Source organism: Entelurus aequoreus, linkage group LG05, assembly GCF_033978785.1.
Source record: "Entelurus aequoreus isolate RoL-2023_Sb linkage group LG05, RoL_Eaeq_v1.1, whole genome shotgun sequence".
In the NCBI taxonomy this organism is placed as follows: Eukaryota; Metazoa; Chordata; class Actinopteri; order Syngnathiformes; family Syngnathidae; genus Entelurus; species Entelurus aequoreus.
The window spans coordinates 50,409,901-50,428,156 of NC_084735.1; the positions used below are offsets into that span (position 1 = coordinate 50,409,901).

At 42.8% G+C, this 18,256-nt stretch overlaps 1 protein-coding gene across 3 annotated transcripts in view; it reads right to left on the reverse strand.

Moving 5' to 3' along the window:
• The window catches only part of slc8a2a (solute carrier family 8 member 2a), a 124,143-nt gene that overhangs the window by 47,692 nt on the left and 58,195 nt on the right, over positions 1–18,256 (reverse strand). For 2 of the 3 annotated variants that reach the window (XM_062048312.1, XM_062048311.1), the window contains exon 2: positions 7,413–7,809. In XM_062048312.1, coding sequence (XP_061904296.1) covers positions 7,413–7,757 — 345 coding nt within the window. In that variant the 5' untranslated portion in view covers positions 7,758–7,809. The remainder of the gene's footprint in view (positions 1–7,412; positions 7,810–18,256) is intronic. The other variant, XM_062048314.1, reaches the window with a different exon arrangement.

The window sequence follows — 18,256 nt, forward strand, 5'->3', positions numbered from 1 at the left end:
GCGTTTTAATGAATGAATATTATATTAATGAATATGCAAAATATATAATGATTATAAGAACGCTCACAATACTGGGAGGAGGAGATGAAATATAATCATTCAGCACGCGCAATGTGATTTATTAAGAATAAAACTGTTCTGTGGATGCTATTTTGCATCTTTATTTAGCACGCCTTAAATTGGCGTGCAAACTGGCAAAATTACGCACATGGCTTTGAGAAAAGACGTGTGCATGTCAACATATTTGACTGTCAGAAAGAAAACAAATATTAGACATATTGTGTATTCAGCAATATCATTTTATAATTTTAAAGCTGCTAGCGATGACTTAAGGGGCAGAATAAAACAAATTAAATTGATGTGTTTTGGTGTCTGCTGTTTTTTTTTTTAAATGGCGTTCGTTTTTTTCATATACACACACAATGCATATTGCAAGACGTTCTTTTATATAGGAGATATATTATTACAAAATATTTGTCACGCACTGTGTTGGCCTTGCGATATGGAGGCCACTTGTCCAGCGTGTACTCTGCCTTCCGCCCAAGTGCAGCTGGGATAGGGTACAGCGCTGGATAGATGGATGGATCGATTACCCTACTTGAGTGTTTGGTCTTCTCCTTGTGTTTTCCTATGTTTAGTATTTAGTTCCGGTCCAGCGCTTTCCCAGGCCAGCGGGGAGACATAGTCTTCCCAACGTGTCCTGGGTCTTCCCTGTGGCCTCCTACCGGTTGGACGTGCCCTAAACACCTCCCGAGGGAGGCGTTCGGGTGGCATCCTGACCAGATGCCCGAACCACCTCATCTGGCTCCTCTCGATGTGGAGGAGCAGTGGCTTTACTTTGAGCTCCCCCCGGATGGCAGAGCTTCTCACCATATCTCTAAGGGAGAGCCCCGCCACCCGGCGGAGGAAACTCATTTCGGCCGCCTGTACCCGTGATCTTGTCCTTTCGGTCATGACCCAAAGCTCATGACCATAGGTGAGGATGGGAACGTAGATCGACCGGTAAATTGAGAGCTTTGCCTTCCGGCTCAGCTCCTTCTTCACCACAACGGACCGATACAGCGTCCGCATTACAGAAGACGCCGCACCGATCCGCCTGTCGATCTCACGATCCACTTTTCCCTCACTCGTGAACAAGACTCCTAGGTACTTGAACTCCTCCACTTGGGGCAGGGTCTCCTCTCCAACCCGGAGATGGCACTCCACCCTTTTCCGGGCAAGAACCATGGACTCGGACTTGGAGGTGCTGATTCTCATCCCAGTCGCTTCACACTCGGCTGCGAACCGATCCAGTGAGAGCTGAAGATCCTGGCCAGATGAAGCCATCAGGACCACATCATCTGCAAAAAGCAGAGACCTAATCCTGCAGCCATCAAACCGGATCCCCTCAACGCCTTGACTGCGCCTAGAAATTCTGTCCATAAAAGTTATGAACAGAATCGGTGACAAAGGGCAGCCTTGGCGGAGTCCAACCCTCACTGGAAACGTGTCCGACTTACTGCCGGCAATGCGGACCAAGCTCTGACACTGATCGTACAGGGAGCGGACAGCCACAATCAGACAGTCCGATACCCCATACTCTCTGAGCACTCCCCACAGGACCTCCCGAGGGACACGGTCGAATGCCTTCTCCAAGTCCACAAAGCACATGTAGACTGGTTGGGCAAACTCCCATGCACCCTCAAGGACCCTGCCGAGAGTATAGAGCTGGTCCACAGTTCCACGACCAGAACGAAAACCACACTGTTCCTCCTGAATCCGAGGTTCGACTATCCGGCGTAGCCTCCTCTCCAGTACACCCGAATAGACCTTACCGGGAAGGCTGAGGAGTGTGATCCCACGATAGTTGGAACACACGATCCGGTTCCCCTTCTTAAAGAGAGGAACTAACCACCCCGGTCTGCCAATCCAGAGGTACCGCCCCCGATGTCCACGCGATGCTGCAGAGTCTTGTCAACCAAGACAGCCCCACAGCATCCAGAGCCTTAAGGAACTCCGGGCGGATCTCATCCACCCCCGGGGCCTTGCCACCGAGGAGCTTTTTAACTACCTCAGCAACCTCATCCCCAGAAATAGGAGAGCCCACCACAGATTCCCCAGGCACTGCTTCCTCATAGGAAGACGTGTCGGTGGGATTGAGGAGGTCTTCGAAGTATTCCCTCCACCGATCCACAACATCCGCAGACGAGGTCAGCAGAACACCATCCGCACCATACACGGTGTTGACAGTGCACTGCTTCCCCTTCCTGAGGCGGCAGATGGTGGTCCAGAATCGCTTCGAAGCCGTCCGGAAGTCATTTTCCATGGCCTCGCCTAACTCCTCCCATGTCCGAGTTTTTCCCTCCGCGACCGCTGAAGCCGCACACCGCTTGGCCTGTCGGTACCTGTCTGCTGCCTCCGGAGTCCCATGAGCCAAAAGAACCCGATAGGACTCCTTCTTCAGCTTGACGGCATCCCTCACCGCCGGTGTCCACCAACGGGTTCTAGAATTACCGCCACGACAGGCACCAACTACCTTGCGGCCACAGCTCCAATCAGCCGCCTCGACAATAGAGGTGCGGAACATGGTCCACTCGGACTCAATGTCCAGCACCTCCCTCGTGACATGTTCAAAGTTCTTCCGGAGGTGGGAATTGAAACTCTCTGACAGGAGACTCTGCCAGACGTTCCCAGCAGACCTTCACAATGCATTTGGGCCTGCCAGGTCTGTCCTGCATCCTCCCCCACCATCGCAGCCAACTCACCACCAGGTGGTGATCGGTAGAAAGCTCCGCCCCTCTCTTCACCTGAGTGTCCAAAACATGAGGTCGCAAATCAGATGACACAACTACAAAGTCGGTCATGGAACTGCGGCTATGGGTGTCCTGGTGCCAAGTGCACATATGGACACCCTTATGCTTGAACATGGTGTTCGTTATGGACAATCTGTGACGAGCACAAAAGTCCAATAACAAAACACCACTCGGGTTCAGATCCGGGCGGCCATTCTTTCCAATCACACCTCTCCAGGTTTCACTGTCGTTGCCAACATGAGCGTTGAAGTCACCCAGTAGGACAAGGGAATCACCCGGGGGAGCACTTTCCAGTACTCCCTCGAGTGTATCCAAAAAGGGTGGGTACTCTGAACTGCTGTTTGGTGCGTAAGCACAAACAACAGTCAGGACCCGTCCCCCCCACCCGAAGGCGGAGGGAGGCTACCCTCTCGTCCACCGGGTTGAACTCCAACGTGCAGGCTTTGAGTCGGGGGGCAACAAGAATTGCTACCCCAGCTCGTCGCCTCTCACTGCGTGCAATGCCAGTGTGGAAGAGAGTCCAGCCCCTCTAGAGAGAACTGGTTCCAGAGCCCTTGCTGTGCGTCGAGGTGAGTCCGACTATATCCAGCCGGAACTTCTCTACCTCGCGCACAAACTCAGGCTCCTTCCCCCCCAGCGAGGTGACGTTCCACGTCCCAAGAGCTAGCTTATGTAGCCGAGGATCGGACCGCCAAGTGCCCTGCCTTCGGCTGTCGCCCAGCTCACAATGCACCCAACCTCTATGGCCCCTCCCATGAGTGGTGAGCCCATTGGAGGGGGGACCCACGGTGCCTCTTCGGGCTGTGCCCGGCCGGGCCCCATGGGGACAGGCCCGGCCACCAGGCACTCGCCATCGTGCACCAACTCCGGGCCTGGCTCCGGAGGGGGGCCCCGGTGACCCGCGTCCGGGCGAGGGAAATTTGAATCCTTGTTGTTTCCTTTCCATAGAAGTCTTTGAGCTGCTCTTTGTCTGATCCCTCACCTAGGACCTGTTTGTCTTGGGAGACCCTACCATCCGCACCGTAACACAACATAAACACAACAGAACAAATACCCAGAATCCCATGCATCCCTAACTCTTCCGGGCTACATTATACACCCCCGCTACCACCAAACCCCGCCCACCTCAACCGACGCACGGAGGGGGCGGGGGTTGATGTGTAGGGGGGTAGGGTTGGGGGGCGGGGTTTGGTGGTAGCGGGGGTGTATAATGTAGCCCGGAAGAGTTAGGGATGCATGGGATTCTGTGTATTTGTTCTGTTGTGTTTATGTTGTGTTACGGTGCGGATGTTCTCCCGAAATGTGTTTGTCATTCTTTTTTGGTGTGTGTTCACAGTGTGGCGCATATTTGTAACAGTGTTAAAGTTGTTTTATACGGCGACCCTCAGTGTGACCTGTATGGCTGTTGACCAAGTATGCCTTGCAGTCACTTACAGTATGTGTGTCTAAAGAAGTCTCATACAACATGTAACTGGGCTGGCACGCTGTTAATACAGGTCGTAGAGGGCGCTGTGTGCTGCTTGTTCAACAGTGCAAAACTCTACAGGTTGGAGAGCATAAGATGAATGTGGAGGCAAATGATTGTTTCCATGGACACATAAGGCCGGTTGTACATGCAATATCCTCATTTCAGCCGGATATTCACTTTTGCACTTGTTTATCAATTGTACACGCAGGCTTTGTAGATCACACGCAACAAGCCCACTAATAGTACACATAATTTTATTCTTTGCATACGCTATTTAGCACGTGGTATTTGGATTTTAATGGATCAGGTCCTGTCTCGGTTGTCATAGGGCCAAATATAATTTCACAAAATCAAGTGCCCAAACAAAAAATCCCACGTGTTCTCACTAAAAGCTGGTATACACACACAACGATTTTCTTAATGCAAATCTTTTTTTTTTTTTAGCTGTAACAGACACCCCATATAAAGATAAAACAATCCGGCATTGAGCAGTTTTGATTGTCATGTAAGTGGTGCGCTCCAATAAGATCAACACAGCACACCACACACCACCATTCTGTCCCACCATCAAGCCAGACTCCAGTCCTCAGAGCCCTTCTGGCGTAAACAACTGATCTAGCACACTCAAAGAAGCTAAAACATAGCAGGAACTACAGGCAATACAGACAAGGACACAAAAGAGGAATTTTTTTTTTATGAGCATTTCATATCACGGTTATTGTGACCAAAATCTATCACGGTTATCATTATTTTTGCTGTATTGTTGAATGTACTCAAAAAGTACTTACATGCACACTGAAATCTGTTAAAAAATTGTGTTTCTTATGCTTCACTGATAAGAATATTTTGGCAGGCGTTTTGGTGTCCTACTTTGTTTAGCAGTCCTTGAACGCAACGTAAAAAAACACCTCTGTGTCATTCCTCTGAGTCTGAATTGATAACTCTGTTCTAAGAGAGCAGTTTGTAGGTTCAATGTGCACAATTGAAGAGCTTAATTGTTCAGACAAATTTTTTTGTATACGTTTAGATAGGGGTATGTTGTTTCTTAATGGGGAAAGACGGTAATGTCTCTTGTATTCATGTTAGTATCTAAGCTAGTGCCAGTCAGTGCGTGTGTTTATCAAAGTGAAGCTATTAATCAGGTTTTTTCAATTATTTGTAATTTAAAACGTAAAACTAACCGGTGAGAGTTCTACTGCGGTTATCATTAACACCCTTTATCGTTACTTTTCTACTGTACCATAATCGGGCATTTACCAACTTTTGACGGTACAAAAACAGACTGATCGTACATCACTTCAGTCTCTATGTTTTGTTTTAGCTAATACAACTGCAAAATAACCCACTATGGGGCCAAAGAAAGTTGTGAATGCAAGCACTTTGATAAATAAGTTAAGAAACACTATTGAATTCAAATAAGAACTCAAATTGTGTCGACAAAAAAACTGACATTCTGTTATGTAAATACGATAAGGCTATTCAGTTTGTTAATCAAAATAATAGGGATGTGAAGGTTTTGTAGATACCATGGCATTATAGTTTCAATATCTTCTCAATAATGCTGTGATGCGTGACGGTATCAAACAAAAATATTCTGTGTAGGTTTGTTCTGGCTCTTTTACTTTGGCAGGTCTGAAAATTAACTATGCCTCCCAGAATCCTCTGTGCAGCGTGGGTCTGCAATGTGGGTGCGTGGAGTGAAAGAGAAAGGAGGAAGTAATGTGTGTTCCACTTTGTAGTGGATTGAGGAATTGTTTTTTTCAAAATCTGTTCATAACTTTTTAAGTTATGTTGCTAATAAACAAACAAACATAACACTGGCGAAAAAAATAACCTCTGTGGCGAAGGTAATACTGTGCCACGTTCGTCTTGAGTGTTCCAAGCCAGAACAGACGCGCCGTGACGAGGGAAAGCAACAGCTGCACACCCGAAGCTACTTGATAAGCTAGCATCACCCAGAAAAGAAAAACTGCATTTTCAAAATTGATAGAAAAAATGTCCACTGTAGAGGACACTGCTTCTCTGAAAGTAACAGTTGAGAGACACAGTGGATGTTCCCGCACATTTCTTTGCACTTAAAAATACTTATTTGTAGTAATAAATATGATTAAAACATTTTAGCAATATACTTGTGTTCAATTACAGTAAGTGTGTTTATCCTAAACATTCCTGCCACTTCATTTTACACACTATGGCATTTTTAAGTATTATTTTTTGTCTGTTTTGGGACATATAATACAACAACATCGTACCATGGTGTTAATACCGTGATAATATTGTACCGTGAGACTTTGATATTTAAATCCCTACAAAATAATGTATGGACCTGTTCTATATTAAAGTCTCGAACCATATGGTGACATTCAATTTTAGTTATCTTTAAAGCCAAACAAGACATAAAAGCCCTTAGTTTTTCAAAGGCATACAACATTTTGGATTCCATCCATCCATTTGTTACCGCTTGTCCCTTTCGGGGTCACTGGGGGTGCTGGAGCCTATTCATAATTGTTTTACTCTTTTTGCCCCAATATGTCTATCAACTTCAGCCCTAAACAAAAATACCAAACATGTAATGTTTAATTATTATTATTTCATTAAAAACAGTGAAGTGTGTTGCTCAAAAGGCATTAAAAGTGTTAAAATAAAATAAAACGTTACATGTTTTGTATTCTGTGTTTAGGGCTATAGTTAAGAGATTAGACCAAAAAATAAATAATAATCTAAAATGTGTTATGTCTTTTTGAGCCTGTTTGGCTTTGGCGTATTGTTGAATAACTTAGGATAAATCATGTATACTGGAGTAACACAGAAAAAAACTATTAAAATGTTGGACAAAACACAGCAAAACTTTACTAAAAGGACAAAAAAAGTCAGCCTCTTCGCTATACAGGAAATACAACTACAGTGCTAACTAGTGTATTTAGTGCTTCTCACCTTCTTTATCAAAGTGTTGGCACTCGCAACTTTCTCTATTCTTTTATTTCGCAGTCATAATCAATTAAAAAAGACACGTTGGATTCTTTGTTTCTCGGAATGGTACGCAGGCAAATTTGGCCATACAGTATGTAAAACAGAGCAACATTTTTCAGGGTGCTTCTCCAATGTTTCACTGATATGGTATCATGAAAAATATGCTGTCAAAGTTAACATACCTGAGAGGTTATGACTTCGATGGATGCCATAAAACGGTCTGCAATGATGGATACTCCCATGAATATGTACATGAGACACAGGAAGTAGATGACAGCCCTTCCTGCTCGCTCACCCTGTGGAGGGTTGAGGGGCAACCACACAGGTAGAAGTATGCCCGGTTTACACACAACGTGGCCTGCACAAGCCCGCTTGCCGCTCCCTGAGACGTTACCAGAGGGCTCGGTCAGCTGAGAGGCGGACGCCCGCTCAACAACGGTGGGCCTGGCGGAGGTGCAAGGGTCGGACAGTAGGAGGACCAAGAGAAGGAAGGGGATTGGGGAAATGTGAAAGGGGAGAGGTCCCATTTCTGTGAAGAGGCCTGGGGGTCGCTGGAGAGCCGTGGATCAGAAGACTTTGCTGACAGAGACAGACAGAGATAAAAGTTGACCTCAGAAATACGTTCAAATATTTCTGAGCGTTAAGTACTGTGCAAAAATCTGTTAGTTACACAGCGGGATTGTTCCTACAGACAGGGTTGCCTTTAAATAGATGCCATATGGACTCAATACATCCTCCCATTTTTTATACAGTTTGTCCTCATTACGTAAGCTGGAGCCTAATGATTTAAGCACGAGGCCTTAAACACAGTGGACTGGTCACTGGCCAATCACAGGGCACAAATGTACAAACAATTCAAACACATTCACGCCAAAGGACAATTTAGGGTCCTATTAACCTAGCAAGCATTTTTTTGGAAAGTGGGAGGACACAACCTTTTCACTTACAATGATAATGATAATGATATCGGAGCGCTCTGTATTGGCAGATACTCATATTTAATCGACATGATATCAGCACATATCAAACATATATTTTTTATTTTGTAGAGTGGAATGTTTGATCAAGTAAAAGTACTCAAATGAAAAACAATGTTAGGTAGGAAAAACACTAACCTATTTATTATTAACTGACTGTAATGAACGTATGTTGTCTTTAAATTGAAGTGGAGTGGTAACTATTTTTTGGTGGCACCTTGTGGTCACAATCATTCATTGAGTTAAGCTGTAAATTGAATGATGCGGACACGTTTGTTACTGGATACTGGATTCTAATACGCTTCTGCCTTGGAGACTATTTGATACTTGTTTATACTGACAAATGTGCTGTTTTAGATTCAAATATTTTTTAAATTAATGACAATTATTAAGTATGTCTGACTTGTGTGCTATTGTGTGCTTCGCTGTTGTGTAAGTCTAAAATATCATTGTATTGATACACAATGGCAAACGATGTCATTTCTAAACAATGACATCAATTTTTAATTGACAAACTGCATCACAAACGCTGCCATTGTCGTTGGCATGATGACACTTCATCGTCGCTCTCCTTAACTCCCCAGCGTGCCTTGCTGTCCAGGGCGGCGGAGCCAACCTGCCCTTGCTGACGAGGCTCACTGGCTGTCATTCATCAGCTTGCAGGAGAAGCAATCTCATGAATTAATTGACTTGTCTTTATTACATGCATGAATGTTTTGCGAAGTGAGTGTGATCATTAAAGCTGTTGACACATAAGCTATGAGGTTTTGTCTTTTGTTTTCTGTAACGAACAACTTACAACAAAAATTTTACCGAACCGAAGTAAATACCACTGGTGTACCGTTACACCTCTAATTGACATACTTTATTAATTATGCGCAGGAAATTAAGGTGTGTTGTTGCAGTATTGTTTCTTTATTACCATAGCCACCAATACAAAGGCTTGGTATTATTTAAAAGTAAATTGATCTACCTGAGTCATCTTGACCACATCTCCAACTGACCTCTGAGAAACTCAAACCTGATTGTGAAGCCAAGCAACTCCTGTGATTATCTTTCTTTGGCACCTATCACCTGGATAAGAGTAGAAAGCCAATTTATTTTGCAGCTAGAATTTTGTCTCTGTTGTACATTAACTAACCAAAGAAGGTAATTTCTGCAGAAATCCGGTGTGAATGCTGAAGCAATGAAGCTGAACTGAAAGGCAAAAATTAAAATTTGAAGCATGTGGAAAATTGTTAACCGACATGTTTTCATGCTGAAATGTGTTACAATATAAAGTTAAGTTTAAGTACCAATGATTGTCACACACACACTAGGTGTGGTGAAATTTGTCCTCTGCATTTGACCCATCCCCTTGTTCACCCCCAGGGAGGTGAGGGGATCAGTGGGCAGCAGTGGTGCCGCGCCCGGGAATCATTTTTGGTGATTTAACCCCCAATTCCAACCCTTGATGCTGAGTGCCAAGCATGGAGGTAATGGGTCCCATGTTTATAGTCTTTGGTATGACTCGGCCGGGGTTTGAACTCACAACCTACCGATCTCAGGGCGGACACTCTAACCACTAGGCCACTGAGTAGGAGTATGTGGAACAAATGTGGAACATTTCGGTCCAATGGGCATTTTTGGGATGGAAAATAGATAGCCTAAATGTTATGAATGAGCTGAATTAGGTGTTGGAATTGTTTGAGAAATGTGGAAGAAGTAACGATTCTCATGATCAAAGGGCATTGGTGTTATGGTCAATTTGGAATTTCGGGAAAAGTGGAAAATTGGCCATGTGGCAAATAGACAGCTCTTTTCAAATAACGAAAAGCTGTTATTCCTTTAGTGAACTATTCTCCCATGTGCTTGAGTGAAAAAACTTGAGCAATTACGTGGTAATCTGGCTGCAAGGCATTCTCCCTCTCGGCTCAAATGGGTATGATTTTTTTGTTCTACATTTAAAATTAAATGATAAAAAGCAAATTCCATACAACTAGCACATTTATTCTGATCGCTTGAATTGAGACACCAGAAACATCCATTGAGAGGAGGATAAAAGACAATCAAAAATCAAAATGTACATCGGAACACTGAAAGGGGGACCACGGTTTGAACGTCCTGCTACTAACAGACGTTCAAAGTATCTGGACCGTGATCATTGAACTATGTCAACTTTTAATGTTCAAAGATACAAAAAACAAATCTGTCAGGAGCTGCAAAAAATTAAAAGCCTTATATAAGTCTTATAATAAAAGCAACACATGATATAAGTGTCTATATTAGCTACATTACACTGCAAGCTCCTATCTGTGAGGTGTGTGCTGTATTTGGATTTGATGTTGTTAATGTTTGAGAATATTTGTCTGAGGTATTTGTTTTGTTTGCAACAGCCACGTGCCTGACACCACGCCGTGCTGAAAGAAACGTGTGTCACTGGCTGAAACAAATCTTTGTTGAGAGGAATGTTGAAATTTAATATTCATTCTCAGTGGCGTGCCGTCACTAGAGGCAGGGGAGGCACGGCCTCACCTGCCATCATGGAAAGAAAAAAAAAAGTAAAAAGAAAAAAATAATAATTAAATTGTTATGTGTATCCAGTGATTATACTAAAGTTATTTTCCATTTAACTTCACCAGTTTTAGATTATTTTAATTTTTATTTTCACATTTGCCGTTCAAATACTGAGAAGAGACGGTGCGGTGATCAACAGCCAGTTGAGGCACGTCACTGATTTGTGCCTCAACATGGATTGTGCGCAATGACTCGGCTAACTGCTGGCCTGCTGTGCAGTGAGACCGTATTGCTATATGAATTATATTATACATTTCCATAGTTTAGTTAGCTGAGGTATATAATGTACAGTGTATTTTGTCAACAACTGTATGTGTGTAACATATTTTTAGTGCACTGCTGAGCATTCATAAAACTCTGCTGCGAAGACACACTGTGAGGCTCGTCTCATAACCCCGCCTCCTGGTGCCAAACACCTCCGCCGCAGAATGCACCGCCCGACGGGAGCGCTGCGGCCACACCAACCAAAGCCCACACCCAAACCCTCCACGTGCAAGACCGAATCCACACAAAAAAAGTCACTTAACAAGAAGCCAAAAAGTGCAAAAACAACAATGCTCGCGCTGCAGGAGCCGCGAACGACCACAGGGACACAACATTAGGTACACCTGCACTGCAGGTTCATATGTTTGTAAATCTGACTGTGATGATGCAGTCGTGCCTCACCAGACATTAACCTCACCGCACGCCACTGTTCATTCTACACATTTTTACAACATTGGAAAACAGTCTTTCTGTGTCAGCATCGGAGAATGTTATACATGTAAACCAAGGGAGCCCAAACATTTTCAGCAGGCGTGCTACTTACCCAATGACCAAGTTGATGTGATCTACCTCATATACAGTCGTAGTCAAAAGTTTACATACACTTTTAAAAATCATAACGTCATGGCTGTCTTGAGTTTCCAATAATTTCTACAACTCAAATTTTTTTTTGATGGAGTGATTGGAGCACGTACTTGTTTGTCACAAAAAACATTCATGAAGTTTGATTCTTTTATGAATTTATTATGGGTCTACTGAAAATGTGACCAAATCCGCTGGGTCAAAAGTATACATACAGCAATGTTAATATTTATTTACATGTCCCTTGGCAAGTTTCACTGCAATAAGGCGCTTTTGGTAGCCATCCACAAGCTTCTGGTTGAATTTTTGACCACTCCTCTTGACAAAATTGGTGCAGTTCAGCTACATTTGTTGGTTTTCTGACATGGACTTGTTTCTTCAGCATTGTCCACACGTTTAAGTCAGGACTTTGGGAAGGCCATTCAAAAACCTTAATTCTAGCCTGATTTAGCCATTCCTTTACCACTTTTGACGTGTGTTTGGGGTCATTGTCCTGTTGGAACACCCAACTGCGCCCATGACCCAACCTCCGGGCTGATGATTTTAGGTTGTCCTGAAAAATTTGGAGGTAATCCTCCTTTTTCATTGTCCCATTTAAAGCACCAGTTACATTGGCAGCAAAACAGGCCCAGAGCATAATACTACCACCACCATTGTTGACGGTAGGCATGATGTTCCTGGGATTAAAGGCCTCACCTTTTCTCCTCCAAACATATTGCTGGATATTGTGGCCAAACAGCTAAATTTTTGTTTCATCTGACCACAGAACTTTCCTCCAGAAGGTTTTATCTATGGCCATGTGATGTCAGATGAAACAAAAATTGAGCTGTTTGGCCAAAAATAACCCTTTTTTTAATGCCTCACGATCAATTGACACACTCTCACCAATCGACTGGTAGCTTACGATCGAACTAATGGGCACCTCTGATGTAAACACACAACTACGGTGCGCTCATGGACCGCCGAAATTCGTAGGAAAAAACGGATGTGTACAGCTCGCCAAGTACTCTCATTAGTGAAGCATGAACACAAACATATTAAACAGTGGGCTTTCTAACAATTATGATTGGTGTCATGTTTGTCCTAAAGAAACCCTATTAAAACAAAAAATATATATTTTCCCCCCATCTTTTTCCATTTGTATACATTTTTGAAAAAGCTCCAGGGAGCCACTAGAGAAGCACTAGGGAGCCGCTGAAGAGCAGCATGCGGCTCAAGAGCAGCATGCGGCTCAAGAGCCGCGGGTTGCCGACCACTGAACTATGTGACTATTTAAAGGGGAACTGCACTTTTTTTTAAAATTTTGCCTATCGTTCACAATCATTATGAGAAACAAGAAGACAAAAACGTTTTTCTTTTTTTTTGTATTCTAACTTGTAATCGGCTTGTTCTGGCTAGCAATGCAGCTGATGGGAGCGATCCATTCTGCCTCTTAATACATTTGAAAATCCATTTAAAAACCGCCAACAATACTTCATTTACGTTATAATAATAATAATAATGGATTCGATTTTATATCACGCTTTTTCTATTATTAGATACTCAAAGCGCTCACAGAGAAGTGGGAACCCATCATTCATTCACACCTGGTGGTGGTAAGCTACATTTGTAGCCACAGCTGCCCTGGGGTAGACTGACGGAAGCGAGGCTGGCAGTTTGCGCCTACGGCCCCTCCAACCACCACATATCATTTATTAATCAGTGTGAGCGGCACCGGGGGCAAGGGTGAAGTGTCCTGCCCAAAGACACAACGGCAGCGATTTGGATGTCAAGAGGCGGGGAGCGAACCTGCAACCCTCAGGTTTCTGGCACGGCCGCTTTACCCACTACGCCATACAGCCCCCCGTTATGTAACCTGTATAATAACCAAGCTGTATCAACATTGTTATTGTAAGAACGAACACTGAGTAAGTCAGGCATATGATTTCCATATTTAAGTAACCGCGAACGGAGTCACATAATTGGCCAATAAAATGGAACCCGCTGTTAAACGCAGAATATCAGGGAAATTGACACAAATGTAAGTGAAAAGTTGTCATTGTAAGGAGAAGGAACATTTCTTTGGGAAAAAATGTGTCCGGTAGAGCTCATTCATCCTCGACACACTTAGTCGCCCTGCCCTAAACTAAACAATGTCGAGACGGTCACTTGAAACAGCAATTTAACTGCAAAGCTAAAGCTAACAAGACCATCCATACACCCACAACACATTTCATCTGCTTGTGTTTTTGTGAACGACAATATCGATGTAAGATCAATTTGCATCTTGAGAGGCGCGCTATATTTTTTCATCAGCCTGAAGTGAGTCGCCTGTTTACATGTCAAGCTGAGAACAAGAGGACAGCACACTTAACAATAACAGCGTGAGGCGCCACATCCAGTCTGACAAAACAACAAACAAAATAACAAAGGTTTCAAAAAAGTACCTCACAAAAGCATAATGTACTTAAAGCACTTTTTGATACATTTACAAAATTATTATGCTTTGACCTAAAATACTGGTCAAAATAGTCCAAAGATGTATTGCTCCAAACAATATGAGGGTTTTTGCATTTGATTAACAAAGATTTGATTACATTTGATTTTGCACAAAAAGCACACACTCTATGGTGGTAAAATACGTGTAAAAGGTAAAAAACGGTATAAAAAACCCCCAGAAATAACTTAATTTTATTGTTTTTTTATATTGCTATTGTTATTTTAATATGTTGTTATTGCTATCATTATTATTTAACTTGTGGTTTATTTGTTACTAACTTATGTACTTTTTTTAATAAACTATTTTTAAATTTAATTTTAATTGTGAAAATAATTGTGATTACTATTTTTTGCCATAATCGTTCAGGACATACGGAATAATTTTGGTTGTGCTTACCGACCTCGAAGCTATTTTTTTTTTGATACATGGTGAAATGATAAGTGTGACCAGTAGATGGCAGTCACACATAAGAGATACGTGTAGACTGCAATATGATGGCAGTCACACATAAGAGATACGTGTAGACCGCAATATGACTCAAGTAAACAACACCAAAATGTTATATGTTCCATTGAAAATATAGAACATTACACATGGCGTTCAAAAATCTATCAAAATGTTTTTGTACAACTTTGGCAAGCTATGAAGCCGCACCGCTTTTTGGGATTGTACTGTGCTTCAACATTCGAGTATTATTATGGTGTGTGTATAAGTCAAGACATTATCTAGCGTTTTGTTTCGCAATATTATGCAAAACCAACTTTTCTTACCTTCTGGTACCTGCTGATCTGTATTTGGGATCTGCATAAGTCCTGAATATTTGCGCGCGTTCGCCTTTGTAGTCTGTGCCGACACCGTAGTCGATAAGCTTCTTCTTTTTCTCTATCTTCTTGTTATGGGACATTCATCATCCGCTTATGCCATTTCTAATATAAAGTAGTGTAAAGTTATTACTTATGTCTGTCAGTAAACTTGCCATAAAAGTGCTAAAACATACCGGTGTGGCGAGCTTATATTATTCACCCAAGGAACATTAGTTATTAGAGAGTTCCGGTCGGGCGTTTTTTCACAGCACACATTTCCGGTGTTGTGTTGGCACTAGTGAGCCACGGATGAGGAGATGCTAGTCCGTTATTGATTTAAGTAGAATCTGAATGTCATTAAAACAGTTAGCTCCATCTTTTGACACTTTTTCCACTCCCGTCCTTGCACGCTACTCCGAAAAGAAAAGACGCTGCAGAAGGTGAGTCATGAAAATAAGACAGCCCACACAACTGCGCATCCAGAAGCGACTGTCAGAAAGCGGCTTGAAGATGATCTGTAAAACATAATCTATACAACACTTTGAACAAAGAACCACCATTACATGTATTGCAGACCACATTCAGAAAAAAATAAAAATAATATGACTCCTTTAATGCGCTCTATAATCCGGTGCGCCTTTAGTATAAAAATAGCCCTGACTAGACCAGCTCATCGGCAGTGCGCCTTATAATCTGGTGCACCCTATGGTCCGGAAAATACGGTACATTTCTAATCGGTTAGTAATTTTTGATTACTATCTTTTAAGGGTGTTCCAAATAACCCATCTGAATCGGAAATATGTTTTGATTTAAAAGATGTGAGTGTGCATAGATACATGGGTACCCGGATCGAACCAAATATAAACCATTCAATGGCCTGATTACTAAATTATGAATCAATTTAATTGATCTGCTATGCTGCCAGAAGCACAGTAACAAACAAGACAAAATGTGCAAAGTTTGGAAGCGATTTGGATTTTTAAGAAGAATGGTAAACTTGATAAAATTGTGGTTGTTAGAGCCATATACTCTGTCTGTCAAGTTCATGATGTCACTAAGGGGTTGGCTCAAGGCCAAGTGCCGGTCTACTTGGGAAGGGGCTGGGATCTTGCTCAGGTGTTGCTGAATGGAGGCGCAACAGTTTTTGACTGTGCCAGGCTAGTATTTGTTTGCTCCCGTTTATTTTCCGTTTTGTTAAAAAGTGAGTTTTATTTAGGTGACTTTATGATAATAAACATTTTTGTTAAACATAGACACAATTCTGGACATCGATTATTAGCCGGCTGCACACGTCTAAACTATATTATTATTATTATTATAGAGGTTTATTTGAAATAGGGACAGATACAAAAACATAGACATCTGAAACAGTTATCCGATGCATGCATCACAGTGTTTGTAGCCAAAGCTAATTTACAACACTTGTCCCCAACTAGCTTAATTTATATTCGGCAACCAGTAGCAGTAATAGTTTAGGACTTTACAGCTACAGTGGTAATACACAAAGACTGAAACAGCACTAATGTACAACAATAGCACGACTAACCTCAACACGCACCTGGTGAGAAGACACAGAGAAACCAGCGATGAGAAGGCTAGTATGCCTACAGCCAGCTCAAAGACAAAACAGGACAAAGACACAGATATTCATTGCTTCTTTCAAACGTAATTACATCCTACATATCTTGTTTCATTGTAAAAGACTTGGGAGGGAACAGCGTTGTGGACAATGAAGGTTTTCAACACATGAAATACATTGGAGCCTCTGTACAAGATACCAAGTCGACAGCATTTTACTGACAAACGAGTGCCAGAGCTGTATCATCAAATAAAGGATGAAGTCAATTTGTGCAAATTAAAGGTTCGTCGACATTGTTGACAAAAAAACTATAATATGTGCGCAATATGTATTATGTTATCACTCATTTTTAGTTTTTCATTGTATTTTACTTCTGTTGCTGTATGTAAAAATGGTACCTCTGAAGTAGCAGCTGGTTGCAGCAACTCTGTGCTCCTTTATATTCCACGTGTACTCTCATTTCGTTGTTAATTGTTTTCATGTATTTTTTACGTTATTTGTTGTGGACTTTCTGAATCTGCACCTCAACAGCATTGGACCATTGTGGGTAAATAAAGTCTGTCCTATCCTATCCTAATACAATTTGTCTCAGACAAAATAATTTGTCGACAATAGCTCATCGCTCATGTTTTTCCGAACGGAAACAAACATGCCACCGCACGACCGGCAGGAAAAGAAAAATAGTGATGGCCACTGGCAACAACACCGTAAGTGAATACATTCAAAGTATGGGAACATTTCCCCTTAATACATCAAAGACAGATATAACTTGATACATTTGCAAAGTATAACATGCTATTTAAGGCAGTATGTCTGTTGTGTGGGAGCATTAAAAGCAGGGGCTTGTCCGATGCGGTCTGCGATTCTCTTTGGTAATAAATGTATTTATTTATTTAACAACAGAGGGATCGAGTTGTTAAAAAAATGTATTTAACTATGAATTTAGCCGGAGTTCACCAGCTAGACTAATTTGTCTATAGCAATTCAAGAACTTTATTTATTTTGTTAGAAACTTCAAGTATGAAGCAGCTTTAAAATTTGCAAAGAAGAAAAGCACAAAAACAAACGTCAATCACACACACAAACATTAGGCACCACAGCGCCGATACCATAAGAGAATAAATATACAATTTATTAGATAGCTAAAATTGCAATAATTAATTCGAAATACAATAATATACAATGAGTCTATTAGACAGCTAAAATGCCTGAAGTTAGTCATTAATTTTTAATATACCCATCCGTCCATTTTCTTCCGCTTATCCGAGGTCGGGTCGCGGCGGCAGCAGCCTAAGCAGAGAAGCCCAGACTTCCCTCTCCTTAGCCGCTTCGCCCAGCTCCTCCCGGGGGATCCCGAGGCGTTCCCAGGCCAGCCGGGAGACATAGTCTTCCCAACGTGTCCTGGGTCTTCCCCGTGGCCTCCTGCTGGTCGAACGTGCCCTAAACACCTCCATAGGGAGGCGTTCGGGTGGCATCCCGACCAGATGCCCGAACCACCTCATCTGGCTCCTCTCGATGTGGAGGAGCAGCGGCTTTACTTTGAGCTCCCCCCGGATGACAGAGCTACTCACACTATCTCCAAGGGAGAGCCCCGCCACCCGGCGGAGGAAACTCATTTCGGCCGCTTGTACCCGTGATCTTGTCCTTTCGGTCATAACCCAAAGCTCATGACCATAGGTGAGGATGGGAACGTAGATCGACCGGTAAATCGAGAGCTTTGCCTTCCGGCTCAGCTCCTTCTTCACCACAACGGATTGATACAGCGTCCGTATTACTGAAGACGCCG